This window comes from Manis javanica, chromosome 14, assembly GCF_040802235.1.
Source record: "Manis javanica isolate MJ-LG chromosome 14, MJ_LKY, whole genome shotgun sequence".
In the NCBI taxonomy this organism is placed as follows: Eukaryota; Metazoa; Chordata; class Mammalia; order Pholidota; family Manidae; genus Manis; species Manis javanica.
Window position 1 is genome coordinate 12,431,535 of NC_133169.1, and position 21,034 is coordinate 12,452,568.

Below are 21,034 nucleotides of genomic sequence, written 5' to 3' on the forward strand. Positions count from 1 at the left end.
CGGGGAGGGCGAGTACTGCGCGGAAGACGCCGAGTAAAGGGGGGCGGGAGGAAGGTGGCGGTTACAGGAAGAGAAAGTGAAATTTAGAGGAGGCCGGCAGTGCGGAGGCTCGCGGGAAGGCCGATGGCAGGCGTTATTCCAGCATTACCTGTAACAACAACAGACTGGAAACAAATGACCATCAGGAGAAGGGTTACTGAATACACTAAAGGACACAATAAACTAGAAAAAGAAGCAAAATAATTCTACGTACTACTAGGGTACAGTTTCCCTACGAAATAACAAAAAGATGTTTTTTAAAAGGGATGGAGGAAAGTATAGAATACTTCTTTTACCTAAGAAAATGAGATGAAATTTTTTTAAGGCTGTGAGATAAAATTGGCACACAATAAACCACGTATTTCAAGTGCACAGTCTGGTAAGTTTTGACATGAATACGTCTATGAAACCATCATCACATTAAGATAATGAACATATGTATATGTTCGCCTCCCAAAATCTCATCCCCCGTTGGTAATCCCATCTCCTGCCATTTACTACCTCTTCCTGTCCCACAAATAGAATTTCTGTCATAATAGATTAATTTACATTTCCTAAAGTTTTTATATATGTAATAGTACACCACGTATTCTATTTTCCCTGGCTTCTGTCATTCAGCATAGCTTGATATTCATCCATGTTGCTGCATATATTAATAGGTCATTCCCTTTTATTGCTGAGAATCATTTCATTGTATGAATACATCACAATTTATTTACTTGTTGGTGGGCATTTCCCAACCCCCGGTTTTCAACTCTTACAAATATAGCTGCTATGAACACTGATCAAGTCCTTCTATGAATGTATCATTTATTTTCTCATGGGTAAATGCTCACCAAAGGGATGGCGGAAACATTTGGCAAGTGTATGTTTATCTTTTTATATAAATTGACAAACTTTTTCCAAGACTGTGCCGTTTTATATCCCCACCAGTAATGTACATTTCCAGTTCCTCCACATGTTCTCTAACACTTTGTATAATAGGTCTTTTTAATTTTAATCATTATAGTAAGTACACAGTGATAATTCATGCTGGTTTAAATTTGCATTTCCCCAATAAGCAGTGATGCTGAACATTTTTTAATGTACTTGTTTTGCTACCCACATATCTTCTTTAGTGAAGTGTTATTTGGATTGCTTTCTTATTAATGAATTTTGAAAGGTCTTCATATATTCTGGATATAAGTCCTTTATAAGATATATGCCTTGCAATGATTTCTTCCTAGTCTGTGGCTTGCATTTTTGTTCACTTAACAGTGTATTTCGAAGAGCAGATGTTTTTAATGAAATTCAAATTATCTAATTTTTCTTTTATGAATCATGCTCTTGGTGTCAAACCTAAGAAATCTTTGTTTAACCTTTTTCTAGAAGTTTTACAGTTTTAGGTTTTTATTTTCAGGTCTATGAACCATTTTGAGTTAATTTATGTTTATGATGTGAGGTATGGATCAATTTTTTGCACAGGGATATTTCCAATAGTTCTAGTACCATTTATTGAAAAAGACTTCCCTTTCTCCACTTAATTATCTTTCCAACAGTCAGAAGTCCATTGCCATATATGTGTGGATCTCCTTTTGGATGATCTATCCTGTTCCAATGATCTGTCTGTCTGTCTTTATGCTGATATGATGCTATCATAATTACTGTAGCTTTATAACAAGTCTTGAAATCAGGTCATATTTGCATGGTTCTAGGTCCTTTGCACCTCCCATATGAATTGTAGAATCAACTTGTCATTTACTACAAAAAATCCTGCTGGGATGCTGATTGGGATTATGTTGACTCCAGTGATCAAACTGGGGAGCTTAATATCTGACATAATCGGGCATAGCGGCAATAGGATACTTAATATTTAGTCTTCTCACTCATGAGCAAGGTGTCTCTCTCCATATACTTAGGTCTTATTTAATTTTTATCAGCAATATTTTATAATTTTCAGTTTATATGTCTGACAGTTTTAACAAATTTATCCTTAAGTACTTCATATTTTTTGATGCTGTTGTACAAGGAAGTTTAAATTTCAATTTCCAACTGTCTATTGCTAGTAGACAGAAACACAATTGCTTTGAGATGTTAATCTTGACCTAGCAACCTCACTAAACTCACTAATTAGCCCTAGTAGCTTTTTTGTAGGTTCCAAAAGATATTATTCATAGACATTCTTGTCTGCAAATAAAGGTAATTTTACTCCTTCCTTCCCAATCTGGATATTTTTTCTTTCTTTTTCTTGGCTTACTGCACTGGCTATTTATTGCATTACTGTGCCCCACTACAATGGTGAATAGATGTGATGAGAGTAGACATCTTTATTTTGTTTCTGATCTTCGGGGGAAGCCTTCATTCATTCACCATTAAGTATGTTAGCTGTTAAGTTTTTCAGAGAGGCAATTTTCAACTCTCTTCTATTCCTAGTTTGCTAGCTTTTTTTTTAGTATCAGTAATCAATGTTGGATTTTTTTCACATGCTTTTTCTGTGTCTATTGAACTGAACATAGGGATTTTCTTTTAAAGTTTGTTAATATGTGACACACTGACTGATTTTCTAATGTGAAATGAACTTTACATTCTTGGGATAACCATACTTGGTCATTTTGTATTACCCATTATATAACTGTTGGATTGGATTTGCTAAAATTTTAGGTAGAATTTTTGTGCCTATGTTCATATCAGATACTGGTCTATGGTTCTGTCTGGTTATCATGCTAATGCTAGCTTCATACAATGAGTTGGGAAGTATTTTATCGTCTTCAATTTTCTAGAAGAGTATGTATAGAGTTAGTATTTATTCCTTACAGGTTTAATTGACTTCACCAGTGAAGCCATCTGGGACTGGAGTTTTCTTTACAGAAGGTTTTTATCTGTAAATTCAATTTTTTAAATAATCATTAAGTCTACTGAGGTTATCTATTTTGTCTTGAATGAGCCTTTGCAATTTGTATCTTAGATGCAATTGCTTCATTTCATCTAAAATGTAAAGTCAACTGGGATAAATTATTCATAATATTCACTTTTCATTGTTTGCTATTTGTAGACTCTATAGTGATGTTCCTCACTAATTGCTGATATTGGTAATTTGTGTATCCTCTTTTTCTTCCCTGATCACTCTGGTAGAGGTTAATCAATTATATTAATCTCAAAGAGCTGGCCTTTGTTTTCATTGATTTTCCTTTTTTTCCCCCCACTGATTTATACTCTTTCTTTTCTTCTTTTCAGGGATTAATTTGTTCTCTCTTTTTTTAGTCTCTTATGGTGGAAACTGAGGTCACTTCTTTTCAAATCGAGACAGTGCTATAAATTTCTAAGTTGTGGCTTTAGAGGTATTGCACAAATTTGTTACATTGTGTTTCCATTTTAATTCAGCTCAAAATACTGACTTCTCTTTTGATTTCTTTGACCCATAAGTATGTTACTTAGTTTCCAAATACTTGGGAATTTTTCCATAGTTCCTTCTATTAATGATTTCTAATTTAACTTTACTGTGGCAAGAAAATGTACTTTGTATGATATGGATCCTTTTGTATTTATTGAGACTTGTTTTATGGCCCAAAATGTGGTTTATCTTGGTAGATGTTCCACGTGCACTAAAAAGGAATATGTATTTGGCTCTCATGGGTGGAGGTCTTCTATAAAAGTCAATGAGGTCAAGTGGTTGATAATGTTATTTATACCTTATAGATCCTTACTGTTGTTCTATTTGTTCTACAAATTGTTCAGACAGGGGATCAAAATCAGTTGTAATTGTAGACTTATCTATTTTTCTAGGTAGTTCTATCAGTTTTTGTCTCATGTATTTTAAATGTATGTGAATAGAAGCACATTTAGAATTGTTATGTTCTCTTGATTAACTGATACCTTTATCACTAAAAAAAATAATAACTTTCTTTTATCCCTGCTAAAATACTCTGCTATGGAATCTCCTTTTTCTGGTATTAATATAGCAACTCCAGCTTTCATTTGACTAATAACAGCATGAGATACATTTTCAAACATTTTAGTTTTAACCTTTTTGTGTCTTTTCATTTAAAGTGTGGTTCTCGTAGGCATCAAGTTGGGTCCTGCTTCTTTACTCAATCTGACAATTTCTGCCTTTTAATTGGAGTATTTAGAAATTTTCCATTTAATGTGATTATTGATATGGTTAAAGCTTAAGTCTAACAACTTTTTTTTCCCTATTTGTCTCATCTGTTCTTTGTTCCCTTTTCCTTCTTATTCTGCCTTCTTCTGGATCAACTGAGACTTTTTAATGATTCTAATTTGTCTCCTCTGTTGGACTATAACTCTGTTTTGTCATTTTAGTGGTTGCTTTAAAGATTTAACTCATCAGTCTACCTTTAAGTGATACTATACTACTTCATGTATATAACAACTTTACAAGAGTTATTACCATTTTCCCCTCCCCTGACATTTATACTATTGTTGTCATACATTTTACTTTTCGTGTTCTAAACCCCATCCTATATTGGTAGTATTTTTCTTTAAAAAGTTAACTTTAAAGATATTTAAATAACAAGATGATGGTTTTATATATTTAACCATAAGGTTACCATTTCTGGCATTCTTCACTCCTTTGTGCAGCACCATTATTTCCATTTGTTGTCATTTTCCTCAAGCCTAACTTTTTTTATGGTGCAGGTACGCTGGTGAATTTGTTCTGTGCTTGCATGTTGGGGGAAAAAATCTTCATTTAATCTTTGTTTTTGAAAAGTACTTTGCTGAGTATGATACTGTAGGTCAAGAATATTATTCTTCAAGTATATTAAAAGATATTATTCTATTCTATTTTCCCATGCCTTGTGACAAGAAATCTCATGCCAGCCTTACCTTAGTTTCCCTCTATGTAAAATGTCTTTTTTCTCTGACTACTTTTAAAGTTGCTTTTTATCCCTTATTTTGAGCAATTTGATTATGATACATCTTGGTGTATTTTCATGCTTCCTATTCTTGGTTTTCCACTGAATGAACTTCTTGAATCTGTGAGTCTGTAGTTTTCATAAATTTTGTAAACTTTTCAGCCATTTATTTCTTCAAATATCTTTCTGAACACCTCTTGTACCTTCTCCTCCAGGGATTCCAGTTGCACATTTATTAGGTTGCCTGAAAGAGTCCCACAGCTCACTGATGCTCTGCTCATATTTCTTGAGTTTTTTTCCCCTATGTGTTTCATTTTAGATAGTTTCTATTGCTGTGTATTCAGGTTCACTGATCTTTTCATCTATAATATCTAGTCTAGCATTAATTCCAGCCAGTATTATTTATCATCTGACACTGTAGTGTCCTTATCTAGAAGTCTGATTTAGGTCTTTTTTAAAATATCTTTCATGTCTCTACTTAACTTTTTAAACACCTCAAATAATGTGATAATGACTATTTTACTAGCCTTGCCTAATTCTACTATCTCTGGTGGCTCTTGGTTGGTTTGGATTGGTTGATTTTTCTCATCATGGGTCATATTTTCTTGCCTCTCTGCATGACGGTAATTTTTGACTGATGGATTCACTGATTGGATGCCACACATTCTGAACAAATACAATGGTTAATTTTATGTGTCAGCTTAAATGGTCATAGGCTACCCAGATTAAACCTTATTTTGGGGTGAGTCTGTGAAAGGGTGTTTCCAGATGAGCTTAGCATTCCAATCAATGGACTCAGTAGAGTAGACTGTCCTCCTAAATAGAACAAAACGCAGAAGGAGGAATTCACCCCTTTCTGCCTGGTTGCTTGAGCCGGGACATCCACCTTCTTCTACCCTTGGTATTCCGGTTTTCAGGCCTTTGGACTCAACCTGAATTATACCACTGGCTTTCCTGGGCCTCCAGCCTGCAGACAGCAGGTTGTGGAGCTCAACTTCCATTTGTGTACTATATCAATTCCTTATAATAAGCTTCTTCCTAAAAACTTCCTATATGTCTGTCCAACTGGTTCTACTTCTCTAGAGAACCCCTGACTAACATAGCAAACATTCTTGAGTTTTGTTTTAAGATGCAGGTAAATTACTAGGAAACAGTTTGTTTCTTTTGGGTCTTGTTTTTAAGATTTGTTAGGTAAGACATCAGTAGCTTTTAGGCTGAGGCAAGACCTTTCTGAGTACTCTGTCCAATTCCCCTAGAATATAAGGTATTATTCTTGACCCTGTGTGAGGAACTGTTCCCTGTAATCATTTAGATGGTTTCTTTAAACTTGAGTAGTTTTGTCACACTCATGTGCTGATCAATACTCCACTGAATACTCAAAGGAGACGTGACACAGATCTACACAGAGTTCTGAGTGTAGCTCTCTCCTCTGGGTAACCGGCGCTATGAACTCTAGCTGCCTTGCTTTCCCTGGACTCTCACCTCCAGCTCTTCAATATAGGGTTCTTCCTTTCTGTTCCACAACCTGGGGAGTTTTTCAATGCAGTAAGCAGGTATAATTGTAGGGCTCACACCATTGGTTCCTTATCTTTCAGGAATGACTGCCCTTTGTTACCTGATGATGTCCACAGTCTTGGAACAGTTGTTCCATCTATTTTGTCTGTTTTTTTGTTTTTCTTAGTTGTTTCAATATAGGAGGATAAAGCTGGTACCTGTAAATCTATCTTGGCTAGATGTGGAATATGCTTAGCTTTTAATGATAGAATAGATAATGAAATTAATTTTTAAAATCACTTATAGAGAAGGTTAACAACAGGTTAAATGGAACTGGGACAAAAGCTAGACTTCTCTGAATAGACTTTGTTTTACAAACTGACTTTAGATGATTATAAAATGAACAAAAATATTTAAAAGCAATTCCTAACAACTGAAAGCAAAAATGAAACAACCTAGTATGTTATCAAGTTGGTGGCAGGACAAAGAAAGTAATTATTTCAAGCATACTCTAGTGGAATATAGCTTAAAGACAAAAAGAACTACAAGGATATTTTCAACAACATATTGTTGGTGGTAATGTTGATATTGGTGTGTTTAATACTGTTGTGTGAATGTTGTTAAGGTAGATAAATAATTATGTTGATGCCATTGAAAACTGGGATTTCCAACACTGGAGAAGCAAAAGTGTAAGAGAGATGAGGTTAAATAAAATCCCTCTAGCATCCTGAATTTTGATAGGGAGTATCCATATGGCATCATGATGAATATTCACACACACACACAAATCCCCATGTATTTCCTAGCTTTGTCCTCTGAAAAGGCCTAGAAATGATAGCCAGTGCAAATGCAATAAGCAATCTTAGTACCCAGAAGGTAGTTTAAATTCCATTTCCAATTAAAAGGAACCAGGGCTCCTTAGAAAAATAGCCCCTTCAAAATCTGGGCAGGAAATGTACAAGGTGAGCTTGGAACATCTTGTCATACTAGAAAACAAGGAAGTTATCAGTTACCACTAGGTGGTGTCAAAAGGCACAGGAATCAAGCTGAAGAGGCTCCCCCCTCAACTAGCAAAAACAGAGAAATTGAGCATCAGTAAGTTAAGTACGGTGGATTGAAACACATCAGATATTTTTAAATCCATGACATCGTAACGAGTCTTAGCTTTCTAGGAATCATTTCTAAGAGTCAGAAGAAACACACACAGAAAAAAACCCTTTGAGCATCTTTGAATAATGTCAGAAAGACAACTCATTATTTTGAAAACTAAATAGAATGAAATATTTACGCTGCCTTAAGTATACAAACAAAATCTCAGTGTAAATAATACTTGATTATAAGCGACTCTTTGTAAAAGTATCCCAGCCTTTAAATGAAGCAGGAACAATATAATTGGACTACCACCATTTTGCAGCCTATAATATATTAACAGATCTAGTCAACATCACCAATGACTAACATCAAAATTAAAGGGCCATCTAGACTTTAGATGCCTCCTGACAGAAGTACATGACATCTCCTATTAAGTACTCTTGCCAAACAGAATTGATTTTGAATCTGATTACCAATTCCCAGGAAATACAATGAATCAGAGAAACATGTTCATTGTACCAGGGGGTTATAGTTAGCAAAATCCAGACCATGATACCCCTTAGAAGCCAAGCAGACCTGTTTCTTCAGTGAATACACTGCAGCAACAATAAACAAAAAAGAGAAATCTGTAGACAGAGTAACTAGTATACTTGCCCTCCCACTGAAAACAATTAGAAAACTGGACAAAACATATGAAAAATTGTTTTTCAGTTTGATAACACCAGGCACCGCACAACTGTGAATCCTGAGAGAAGGAAACAAATGAGGTGAGCCCAGTGATCACCCAGCTACCTGGAGGCACTTTCAGGACCCCAGTTCAGGGGAGGAGAACCCAACCCAGGTACACCAGTCTTGTGGAGGAGGCAAAGATGAGAGTTTGGGGAGACTGAGTTACCCAAAATATGCAAGGAAAGGCACCAGAAAGATGAAAAAGTTCTTGGAATCTGTAATCCATCAATCTTGGGCTGAATCTGAAACAGCACCTGTGTAAGGTAAGATTCCTCATGGATGCGCAAAAAGCAACTAAGTTTGTTGGAAGCTGGAAGCCAAATGATTTTCAGAGTTAAAAAAAAGGACTGGGAGACATTCATATTCCAGCTAGTCAGAGTGAGCTAACCTTACTCAAGGTTATTCTGTAGATTCAAGAAGAACCAAACCTAGAATTTAGATGGAACAACACTAGCTCTAGAGTAAAGACCACTATATACACCTCCCTAACAACCCTTAAAAATAAGATTAGAAAGGCTCAATTTGATCCACAAGTAACTTAACAGTCTACCAAAACAAACTTCAAAACTATGTAAAGGAAGCCACTAACATTCATTCTCAACAACATAACAGTCACAGTTAAAATAACAGAACACTAGACATGCAAAAAAGCAAGAAAATGTGTCCCATAACTAGGAGATATATCAGTCTATAAAACAGATGATTTTTGCAAGAAATTTCAACAGAGATGACAATTAATTTAGAAGGGCTTTAAAAGAATTATTTTAAAATTTACATAAGAATTTTAAAGAAATGACATACTAAAAAAATTGGAAGATATAAAATAGGGCTAAGTGGAACTTTTAGAGTGAAAACATAGAATGACAGAAATGAAAAATTCACTTGATACAGACTTAAAAGAAGATCAGATACTATAAAAGAAAAGATCAATGAACTTGAAGACAACCAAAGGAAATATCTAAAGCAAAGATAATAGAGTTAATATATAAAAATCAGTTGTATTTCTGTATATCAGCAAAAAGCAATTGTAAATTAAATGTTCAAAGACATAAAAAGACTGAAAAAGACTGAAAAACAACTAAAAAGCAAAGACATAAAAAGACTGAAAAACAACTAAAAAGAACAAAGCCTTAGTGACTTATGGGTCTAACATATGTGTAATTAGAGTCCCAGGAGAGGCAAGAGAAGAGGGGACACAAAAATTTTGAAGAAATAATGTGAAAACTCATAGAATTATACACAGAAAGGGTTAATTTTGCTAGATATAATTATGTTGTAATGACTTTTTTAAAAGGTGTGTTTATTCACAGATGACATGATCATCTACACAGGGAATCCTAAGAAATCTACATAAAAATCATATAGCAAGATATAGAGTTAATATACAAAAATCAGTTGTATTTCTGTATATCAGCGAAAAGCCATTGTAAATGAAATGTTCAAAGATACCATTTACAACAACATCAAAAGCCATGAACTACACTGGCATACCTAAACAAAATGTGCATGAAACCTGCATTGAAAACTACAAAATGTTTTGAGAGAAATTAAAGATTTAAATGAATATAGAAATAAACTTCATTCTTAGATTAGAAGCTTTAATATTTGTTGACACCAATTCTTCCCAAATTCACCTGTAGATTCATCATAGTAACAACCAAAAGCTCAGCAAGACATTTTATAGAAATTAATAGGTTGATCCTAAAATTTATATGGAAATGCAGAGAAAAAGAAATATCCAAAACAATTTTGTAAAAGAAGTACCCAACTGCAAGACCTACTATGAAGCTATTGTAATTAAAAAGGTGTGATATAATCTTAGGATAGAAATACAGATCAGTGGAATAAAACAGAGTCCAGAAAGAGACACACATATATGGTCACCTGATTTCAACTCAAGGTTCTGAGGTAATCTGAAGGGGAAAGAAATGCTATGGAAGCAACTGGATATAAGGAAAAAATGAAACTTGACACCATTTACAAAAATTAACTCAAGCTGGAACGTAGACCTAAACATGAAAGCTATAACTATAAAACTTCAAGAAGAAAACATGAGCAAATATTTGCATTGTTAGAACTGCCTCAGATTCCTTAGGCAGGAAACAAAAAGCTGCAACCATAAAACTAAAAATGTATAAAATGGAGTTCATCAAAATTAAAAATTTGCTCTTAAAAAGGTAATGTTAAGAAATTGAAAGGCCAGGCCATACAGAGGAAGAAATCATTCACAACATATACTGACAAAGGAGTTGTATCCAAATATCCAAGACCTTAATATTTAGAAGGAAAAAAAGCTTAAAAGGGACAAATAATTTGAAGAGCTATTTCACACATGAACACACAAAAAAGTATGGCCACATGAAAAAGTGCTCAACATGTTTAAATCTCAGGAAATACAGTAACCTCTGGGTCCTATACCACATCTGTGTCCACCAATCCAGGCCTAGAACAGAGCTCTGTGCATACTTACAGCTAAAATGAATAAAGAATTCCTTCACATATCTAGAAGCTATTATATTTTTGAAGTGATAATTTATTCTGGTAATCAAATTCTAATTCTAAGACTGTCTTACTCACTGAAAATTTCACTCTAACTGTACAGATCCCTCCAACCATGGAGCCTGGCTTCCCTCCACCCTTCACCCAGTGGCCTTTCTCCTGAATGCCTCGTGTATTCAATGTCTTTGTGCTGCCCTCTGACCATCCAAATGAGAAGCTGCAGGGGATGAGATGGTACAAAATGCCAGGTACTGCACTAGACACTTTACATTACCAACTCATGTAATTCTTACAACTGGAGTCAGTATTATCTGCATTTTAAAGAGGAAAGAGCTGAGGTTCAAAGTTCAAGAATTTGCCCAAGTTCCTAAATGATGAATCTGGAATTTAAAACCAGGTCATCCAGACTCAAAACCCATGCATTTTTAACAGAACAAAAAACCCCACTCTTTCCTTAAAATGACAGAACCTAGAGGAAAAACATTTTTTGTTAGGGAAGATACTTTCTCTTTAGCTCCAAAGGCAATTTGGACCCCAGCTTCTGAAAGCTCACTCCTTCCCATAATTTAGCAAAAAAAAAAAAAAGTCCAATTCAACAAATACCACAAGGGGGAGCTAAGTCCTAAAAAGCTCGGATAAGCTTCTAAACCGATAAAATAACTCACCTGGATCTACTCCCTTTAGAAAAATAAATCTGAATAAATATTCTGCCATAAGTGACTCCTTCTAAGAAACAAATCTGACCATATCTCTTTCCTGCTTAAAACCTTCTAAGGTGCTCCATCCCAAAGAGTCTAACATCACTTCCGATATATGACTTCCTTTATGTTTGCCCCTATCTCCAGGACTACCCGCACCCCCACCTCCACCCCCTCCGCTTAACACTGCACGTCAGCCACACCAACAACGCTTCCCTGGCTGCCCCAAATAACCTTTTCTCTATGCCTACATCTCTCTGAACCTGCTATTCCTTCTGAGGGCACACTTGCCTCCGTTTCCCTCCCCCAAGCCCTTCTATTCACAACTACACATCAGACTCACATTTGTCCTTCAACTCTTGTCAAAACGTGTCTCTGCTAACTTCTGACCTCCTCTGATCATCCTCCCACCACAATGAATCACCTTATTCCTGATGCTTTTCTACCATCAGGAAACTACTTCTCTTTCTTCCCATGTCACATTACGTCTTTATCTTCCCACTGGACTGCAAAGTCCCCGAGGGAAAGAACCATGCTTCACAGGTGTGCATATGCCCAGCTCTGGCATGCAGCAAATCCTCTGCAAATTTGGAACTCAACTAAGAACCCATCAAGTCATATATATCGGAGGCTTGTTTCAGAGGCAATCTTCAAAGGATCAGGAATTATCTTCATAGACACATTTTCAGTTCTTTATCTCATGTTCAAGATTAGAAACTAATAATCAACATTCTATCTGAAGAAACTATATATGTTAAACTTACCGTCTTAGTTAAATAAAACATGAATGAATATATTAAAAGAATGGCACTTTCCAAAGGTGTGACACTTGCTGGCTCCTCAGCCTTTGTTTCTAGTTGCTTTTTTGCATCAACAGGATCAAGAGGAGTGCTTTCTGTTATAATTATCCCTAAAAGTAAGGGGGAAAATTGCTATTTTATTTTATGCTTTAGAAGAAGAAGAAGAATTGTTTCTCTTCATTTAAGATATTTTAATGCCCACTAAATGTTAGTCACTGTGCCTAGATATGTGGTTCTCTTAAAGAAAATTGTATAGAGAAAAAATTCAGAATCCCTGTCCACTATAAAATGGACATATCTCCAACATACTCTACCCCTCACCTTTGCCCTCCATCATTTCCCTGGCAATGCAACTGCTATCTGAACAATATTTACTCAGGGGAATTGGGAAAAATGAAATTGTGTGCTTTTTCCGTAGAGATGCAGTCACCTTTAACAAACATTTACTTAGTGCCAGTGATACACTGTAGTAGAAACTTTGAACAAATGACATGTAAAGAAGTATGAGTTTGCAGATTTGTAGGCGGGATGCACCAACACTTAGCCCAGTGTGTGACACCTGGCAGGCACTCAGTACTTGCTTACTGAACGGGTAAATGGCAGCTACACAAAAGAGGATTTGGGAAATGCCAAGAGAGACTAAAGGGAACTGCTTACAGGGTGGGGCCTGGCTTGGAGCTCTGTGTAAGAGGTAGAATTCCAGCTACACCTGAAAGAATTTCCAGAGGTAGCAGGGAGGGGGTTTCAGTACGAGTTTTTAAGTCTGGTGCATATCTTGTAAACAGCTAGCTTAACAAGCAATCAGTGAAAAGCTGGATGAGTTGCCTCGCAGGTCTCTCCCAGCCCTGAGATTCCATTCACTTTGGTCTATGAACCTGACCTCTGGTGAGAGGTCCCCAGCTAGGTCAGCATCTTGATGTCTGAGATGTATGAAGGGACACTGAAGAAGAGCAGCCTGTAAAGGCAGGTGATATCGTTTTGTGGTGGAACTTAAAGGAAGGGCAAAACATCTGTTTTTACTTCTGCAAGTAGGATTTTCCTAACCATCGAAGTTTTTGAGCAGAAGAGAAACAAGTCTAAATGGTGTATGACTCATTTTCAGCCAGCAGAACCTTTCTGAGTTAAAAAGAGTTTAGAAGTAGAGAGTATTGTGTAGAGAGTATTGTATATGAATGCAATATCCTCTGGAGCATGGGAGAGCTATGACATGTCATTTCTTCTCAAATTAGCTGAATTCCTCTCCCTGCTGTGACGTCTATGCTTTGAAGGGGGTAGGGGAGCTCACCCAGCATTGCCAGGCCTAATGGTATCACCAGGTAATGCTGTATCTACAGTTAGGGACCATAACCTCTACAAACACAAAAACAGTAATGCTGTCACATCACCATAGTGGATAGACAAAGTCACACAAGCAGCTGCTTTTCTGATTTACTGATAAAATGAGTGAGCTACATTATTGGGATTGTATTTTTTTTTTTCTCCCAATTGAAATGCAGTAAGTTCGTTCCCATTGGAAGTCTGCTATGCTCTGTAGATGAAGTAATATTCACAAGTGTCAGTTTACACTGGACTATTACATACCACAAAGTCGTGCATTGTTACCTATAATCTTACAGTAAAAGATACCTAGACATAGATACCTCTTCACTGTTTTAAAAAAAAGTCTTTACCATGTCCCAGGTAGCAAATTAACAAAAGAAGAGAGCTATGTTGTATTCTGCCGGTGGGGGAGTGGGGTGACTGCGGAGGGCAGTGGACACACAGAACCCGTGAGCTCTACAGCAGTCACTCATAAACTTTCAATGCTCAGCAGATCAGAATTTTCTTGAGGGCTTGAGACAGATTGCTGGTCTCCACCCCCAGAGTTTCTGATGCTGTTGGTCTGGCTGAAACTACTGTTTTATGACATAAGGCTTTTTAAGAATAATATTTTAGATTAGACTTATTTACATAAGCTGCTGGCAGCCAAACATTGGTTTGGAGGTTACAGGCTCTGGCCTCTTTCCTATTGTTGAATTCCACCTGTCTGAACTCCTGCTTTTCTCTCAGTTCTAAGGCCAGCTTTCTTATCTTTTCAACTCATTCATACTGTACTGTTCTCCTCTCTATTTCCTTTCTTTAACAACATAACTCCCTGAAGCTCTCCTTTGTGATATGCCTCTAAGTCTGTTGAGAAAAATCATCCAGCCTTACCTGGGTCTGCGTCTTTCTCCGTGTCTGGCTTCTGCCACGCTTCTGAGACACTTGTGTCACTAGTCACAGGTTGATCCAAGTGGCTGGGCTCTTCAGGGATCTGTACTTTAGGATCTTCTGTATTATCTTGTGGGAAATTGTCTTCAAGTGGTGGCTGTATCTCTACAGGGAAGAAGAATGCATTACGTGGCAAAGCTCGGTGACACTCCCCACTTGGCCCCTCCCACAGGGCAGCGTTCCCGCACCGTACAACACCAGAGCTTGCGCCGCTGCCTTCCACCGGCTGAGCAGGGAAATAAATATTTCCATTGCTTTTCATCTCACTTCATTTGGCTAATTTGCATAATAAAATTTACAAAGAAACCCTTATTCCAAAGTATTTCATACCTGTATTTACAGTAGGGACTTCAATAACCTAGCTTCCCTTGACAAACCAACACAGGCTCACACAGATAAATGTGCAAAAGAGAATTCCAGTCAACAGCAGAAAAATGAAATGCCTATTCTACACAGAAATCCCATGACCTCTTTGTAAACAAGCATGCTCGTTACACAGAGCTATGCAGAGAGAAGGGCATTACAGAGACAGCTTGCTGAAGCGCCTTTCAAATATTCTCACAGTGCCTCTAAGAGTCAGCACGAGTGAGCGCTCACATCTCCTTCCAGAAGGCGCAGAGCATAGTCCAGTGTGACCCACAGTGAACATGAACCTCCTGGAAGGCTCATAGTTTACCCTGAAAATTTACTTCCATTTTGCATTTTAATCTAAAATGTATCTGCTTTGATTAAATGCACAAGTATTCCTCTCTCCAAATTCTCAGGAAAAACCAGCACTCTGGGAAGAAGTATTTATTCTGTGGCTTTATGTCCCCTTGGTATTTGACCAAATACCTTCAATTCAAACACCTCAGTTTGAAAAGCACGGGGACAGAAAACTCAGCATGGAACTAGGACTCGGCTTCCTGAGGGTATCGACTCAAGGTCAATTCAATCAATATGTATTGAATGGCTTCTATATATCAAGAGCTGTGTTGGAAGGCTCTGCATCCTGGTCTGATGCTTCATTAATCTGAATGCAAGAATGCCAGGGCCCAGGTAGCACTGAACGGACTGACCTAAGTGACTGTCTCAAAGAAGCAGGAAAGAACATGACATCCACACAAGATCAAAGTTGAAAGGAATAAAGAAACTCAGACAAGGCACTGATTTACAAGTTATGCCAGTCAAATTTTGGTCAGAGAGCAGTTATTCTACGATTAGAAACTGTGTTCAAAAAAGCCCCTTCACAGTTTTACATGAAACTTGTACTTTGTTACAGGTCGACTTTCTGCATCTTTTCATAAAGTTTCCTTTTGAAAATGCTACCAATCCCAAATGTCCGAACAGGAAAACAGGGTAAGAAACCCTTACCTGTGCTCCAGCCTATGAGAAAGATGGCAGGAAGCCACCTGGGATGCCACCGTGCTGCTCCGCCTTTAGGCACACCGAGCGGCGCAGCGCTTTACAGACAAGGTAGGAGACGCTTTGGCAACCCTTTCCCCCTCCACCCGGTTTCTCAAGGCCGCGTCACACAGCCACAGGCAGGCACTTTACCTTCCTCTGGTCCACCCCAGTCTTCCTCGGGAGGCTGTGCTGTTCCCAGTGGTACAGTCTCCTCTGCTGTGGAGTGTCTGTACCTGACAAAATAGATCAGGTCTTGAATATCATCTAGCACTGCAGCTTCTTCAAGTATGTTATTTTCCTTCATTCCCAGATCTCTATTTTCAGCCACTCGCGTATACAGCATTTTCTCGGCTACGCTCAGAATTTGTGACTCAGATGCACGAAAGACCTTATCTAGGACTTTTTCCACATTATAGGGCAGGCTCTCCCGCTGTGCTAACTTCAGCTTTAATGACATTTCCTGGAACATGGCTTCCAGCTCACGGACATCAAAGTACTTCTGGAACCGCTGCAAAGACTGCAGTTCTTTAAAGAAGCCGCCTATGATAGGCAAGTCACTGTGCTCCAGCTCTATGGCTGTACGGGGAGTCCAGTGAAACGGGTCACCCTCAGGTTCCTCAGAGGCAGACTCCTGGCTTTCTGTGCCCATGAATTTCCCTAAGTCCCCCTGGTCCTCTTCCGAGAGTTCTTCTACTCCAGGCTCTTTTGTGAGCCCTGAGGCCTTCAGGTGTTCCTCAGGGCTGTTTTCTTTAAGATAATCAGAATCTTTTTTCTCAGACACTTCACCTATCTTTGGAGCCTGATTCTTTTTCTTGTCAGGAAAGTCACTTACTTCAGATGGTGTCTGTGCTTTCCGATCTACAAGAGGGCTTTCTTCTTTTTCCACCACTGTATCATCCAGTTCCTTGCCTACTGTGTTCACCCCTTTGCCCACAGTTTCACCTTTTTTTCCAATTTCCAAAATATTACTAGTTTCTTTGTTTTCTTCGGCTTCTGAATCAGTATTAGTGGCACCTATAATAGTTCTTTCAGGGCCTTGCAGGTTAACATCTAACCACCTGTCCTTAATCTCAGGACTTTTTTCTTTAGACTGTTTTGCACTTACAGCATTTTCATCTTCCAGTAGTTCCTCGAAGGTGTAACCATCATCTTCTGCTGGGGGTTTCTCAGCAGGGAAACCTGGAACTTCTGTGCTGTCAGATTGGTCTGCTGGTTCCAATTCCTGTGTGCCCAGTACTGGCTGGTGACGAACGAACTCTTCAGCTGAGGAGTCCTTTTTGACCTCTTCCTCAGAGACCCTTACCTTCTCATTCATTTGCTTATTAACTGCAGCAGCCACATCTCTTTCTCGTTGCCAGGAAAGATTTCTCCCCAGAATGGGACCCTCTTCTTCCAGTTCTCTTGGCAAATCAATTTCACCTGGAGAGAAGAGTGAAGGTTGGTTGTGAGTTTTAAGAAGCTGTTTCTCTTCAGATTTCTCACTGGGATGCTCTAATGAAAGCGTGTGTGTTTTGGGCCCACTTACTAGAACATCTAATTTCTCCACACTGTCTTTGGAGGCATTATGCTGATCATCTCCCAACAGCAGAGCAGTATCTGTGCCTTCCTGTCTCAGCTTTCCTTTGCTCACGTGATTCCCTGCAGCTTTATGCACTGATTCATGCTCCAACCCACCTTCCAAAATCTGCTCTTCAGGTATTACTTCATGGAGCACTCCTTTTGAGATGTGAACAGCTGCTCCTTTTAGGTCCTTTTCTTTGTTATCAAAGGCTGACTTCAATGTCTCTTTATGCTTTTCAGCAGCTGGCAGAGAGTTGAGGTTACTACTTTGAGTAGAACTGTGAACTGCCCTGCCTTCTCGCTTCTCATCCTCTAGATCTGTCCCATCCTGCACCAGGCCCCTCTTGGATTCCTCGGCTTTATTCCTTTTTCCTATAATGTGAGGTTCTGTGTCCATTTGTGGGTCTTTGTCATCATTTGTTTTAGGAAGTTCTACAGTCAAATGACCTTCCTCTGCCTTTTTAGGGGCAGTATGATCTGTTGGTGACTGCGGTTTCCTCCACTTGCTATCTGAGACTAATGCACTGTCACCTTCCTTTTCTTCCCCTGAATTGGAACTCTCCAAACCCACACCTATTTGTTCTTTACTTTCGGTGACAACCGAGAAGATAGTATCCTCCGAGGTTGTTAGTGTATTCTTATCATGGCTTTTGATGCCAGGGGGCTGAGCTGCCTTGAGCTTAACCTCTTCATTTGAATTCTGCTCATTATCTGTCAAATATTCCTCAACTTCAGATTTCAATGGAGTTTTCATATCTTCTGCATCTATAAAGGTTAGTAATGGTACCTCATCAAAGTTTTCTTTATTCTCCTCTTCTTCCTTCCCAACTGTGTAATACTCATCCAATTCCTCATCAAAATCATCTTCCAATGAAGTAACAAGTCTGGTTGTCTCATCATCGGACACAAGTGCATCAGCAGTTGAGCCAAATTTGGTTTTCAAGTCCAGAGTCATGTCTTTTTTCAAAAGTGTATAAGCGCCAATCCTCTCCTGTTCATCTGAGACCTGAGAACTATTGCCGGTTTTGTTGTTTTCACTTTCTGGCACTTTTAATTTATCTTGCAGTTTCTCTTCAAAAGGTTCAAATAAAGATTGGTCTCCCGGTGCACGATCTATTTGACTGTTTCCATGGGGGAGGTTCTTCTGAGTTCCAAAGCTTTCCCTAAGTTCTTGAGTGTTTTCTGAGAATACATCTTCACTTTCCTTTGAGTTGGCTTCTGTTGGTTCAGGTTCAGGGTCACTGTACTCAGATACTTCAGGAAGCTTTTCCACTGGCTGAGAAGTTTTTTCTAGAGCTTTCTCAAAATCTCCACTTGCAGAATTGTCCAATTCCAAAAATCCTAAAAGTTCTTCTACATTATAATTATCAAAATCATCTCTTCCCCCATCAAAACAAATAAAATCTGTCTCCTGTAAGGGAAAGAGAGAATTGGTGTGTCACAAACCAAATGTCACAAGAGCAAACTCTTACACATGCTAATAATAGAGATAACCTCAAATTCATGTTTGACCCTAGAGGAGCCTTTGTGCCAACTGTGGTTGATGACTGTTCTTGGGAGCTGGGGGATATAGAAGCTGGAACCCCTGCATGAGTAATGCTCCTGCTGCCCTTCATTCTCTCTTCCCCAGGGAAGGAAGGATTAATGTGGCTGGTGACTTGGCTCTGTACCACCCCTGCTTTCTGTTTGGGACCTGCTGGAGGGAGTACACATCCTTTCTCCTCCATGCTGTCTGTTTTATAGAGACAGTCCCCCTTGAAGAGCCCCAACCCCACCATTAGCTAGCTCTCTCTGTGGCTGGGTAAGTCTGTCTTATTCTAGACTGCAATACTAGAAAGTCCATTATTTCTTTACACTTGAGCCATGTTCAGCAAAAAGCTTAATAATGGGGACATTTTGGTCTCTATCTGCCTGACTCTTGGGTCTCTCAATTTGTTCTGAGCACAAGTGGGAAAAAGTAGGTTATCACTTATTGGGTCTCCCAACTCCCAATATCTAAGCTTAATGTTGTAGGAATTCACCTCACAATAATTTGTCCGGGAAAATCTGGAAGCCCATCCAGCCTCTCTATCATCGTCCCTGTTAGGCTGTACTTCTCTGCTTACCCAGCTAGAAACAGGCAGATCATCTTGCTCTCAGGCTCTTATTTTACATGGATTTTTGGCTCACATTCTCTTTGGATTAGGAAAGATAAATCAACTTAAGTATCCTATTGAAATACAGGTGCATGGGAAGTAAAAATTTAGAGGGACAGAGAATGGTGTCAAGGGGGCTCCCCACTTAATTATGACCACAAGTACAATTTGAAAACAAGATTCAGTTAAGGGACATACTCTGCCCTAAATCAAGGTTCTGGGTGTCATTAATATCTGCTTTCAGGACTATGTATACATCTACATTCTTCCTTTCCTCTGCTAATGAACAAACTACATAAAAGGATCCATTAACAGAGGGAAGAGTTAAAAAACCAACAAAGATAATTTTCCTCTAACTAAACTTTCACAGTACTCTGGGGATAGCTGACCACTGTAGTAGGGAAAAAATGATTTCCTCTTTTCATCACATGCATATCTAAGCCATTTTCTTAATACTGTGGGAAGCATGCAGTAAGAAATACAATGAGAAGGCAGCATAATCCCAACAACTGAGATCTCTGTGACCAATGAACTCCTGTCTCACACGCACATCCTGGGCAGTCTCTTCACTAGGAATGAGGCCAAACAGGCAATAAGGCTGATTTTATGACCCTAAAATTATCAAGAATTTTAAGAATAGCGATGGCAATATTAAGATAGCAATTTCAAGACTTCATCCATTCTGCCAATTTCATCTGAGGATTGCCCTAGGTCAGCAGCTTACCTGCTCTACAGCAACTTCAAAGAGCTGCTCAAAGATTTCTGATGAAGGTGGGTACCAACTGCTGTAAGTTTTGAAACTCCAGAAACTAATCAGCTGAAATGAGGACCCCAGCACACAAAATCCTTGTCATCATAAAGTTGTTTTTAAGTCAGTGTGCCCTACATGAACGCTTTATAGAATATGCCGTTGGTACCTTGCAATTATGAGAATGGACCTCATCTGAAACTCTCAGGTTTCCCTTTTCAAATCTATAACATAACTGTAATCCCTTAAATCACCAGAGTACATAATAAGAAAACCTTGTAAATATTTCTGGCCTAGTACATAAGTCAGGGCTTGACTAATTTAACTTGACTACTATATATTTAAAATGTCTAGTAGCCATATAATGAGTAGTTTTCAAATTGAGACACCTTCTCCTTTTGTTTGTAAAAAGAAGTATTTGCCTCTTAAATTTAATAACTAAATACAAAGATATTGAATTCTTTATTTTTTTCTAATAGAAAGACACAAAGAAAACTTTTTATAGAGGAGTCCACAGCCTTATATAACAACTGCTTGAATGTATTAGATAAGGGCCAGATTATGACATAAAGTGCCATGTAAATTCTTCCCAAATTCTTTTTTTCCATTTTTAAATGTAGTCTAATTCTAAATTAAAATCTGAGACACAAATGTTAACTTGTTTTTTTCTAACCAAAACACATTTAAAGACTTTTGGAAATGGTTAAATGAATATAATGGATGAATTTATGATTGAGTAAACCCCCAAATCCAC

The 21,034-nt window shown here is 38.1% G+C and overlaps 1 protein-coding gene and 1 long non-coding RNA gene across 9 annotated transcripts in view; one reads left to right on the forward strand and one right to left on the reverse strand.

The window, feature by feature from the left end:
* The window catches only part of MIA3 (MIA SH3 domain ER export factor 3), a 45,513-nt gene that overhangs the window by 18,079 nt on the left and 6,400 nt on the right, over positions 1-21,034 (reverse strand). For 6 of the 7 annotated variants that reach the window (XM_073221495.1, XM_073221496.1, XM_073221497.1 and 3 more), the window contains 3 exons: positions 15,988-18,808; positions 14,395-14,556; positions 12,166-12,311 (listed from right to left, as the gene is read on the reverse strand). In XM_073221495.1, coding sequence (XP_073077596.1) covers positions 12,166-12,311; positions 14,395-14,556; positions 15,988-18,808 — 3,129 coding nt within the window. The remainder of the gene's footprint in view (positions 1-12,165; positions 12,312-14,394; positions 14,557-15,987; positions 18,809-21,034) is intronic. The other variant, XM_073221500.1, reaches the window with a different exon arrangement.
* Positions 62-21,028, forward strand: LOC140846079 (uncharacterized). Of its 2 annotated transcripts, XR_012124966.1 has the most exons (5): positions 81-418; positions 8,187-8,467; positions 10,807-10,951; positions 15,713-15,906; positions 19,028-21,028. It is a non-coding gene; the product is annotated as an uncharacterized lncRNA (long non-coding RNA). The 2 variants fall into 2 exon arrangements; XR_012124965.1 differs by lacking the exon at positions 8,187-8,467 and having other exon boundaries at positions 62-418.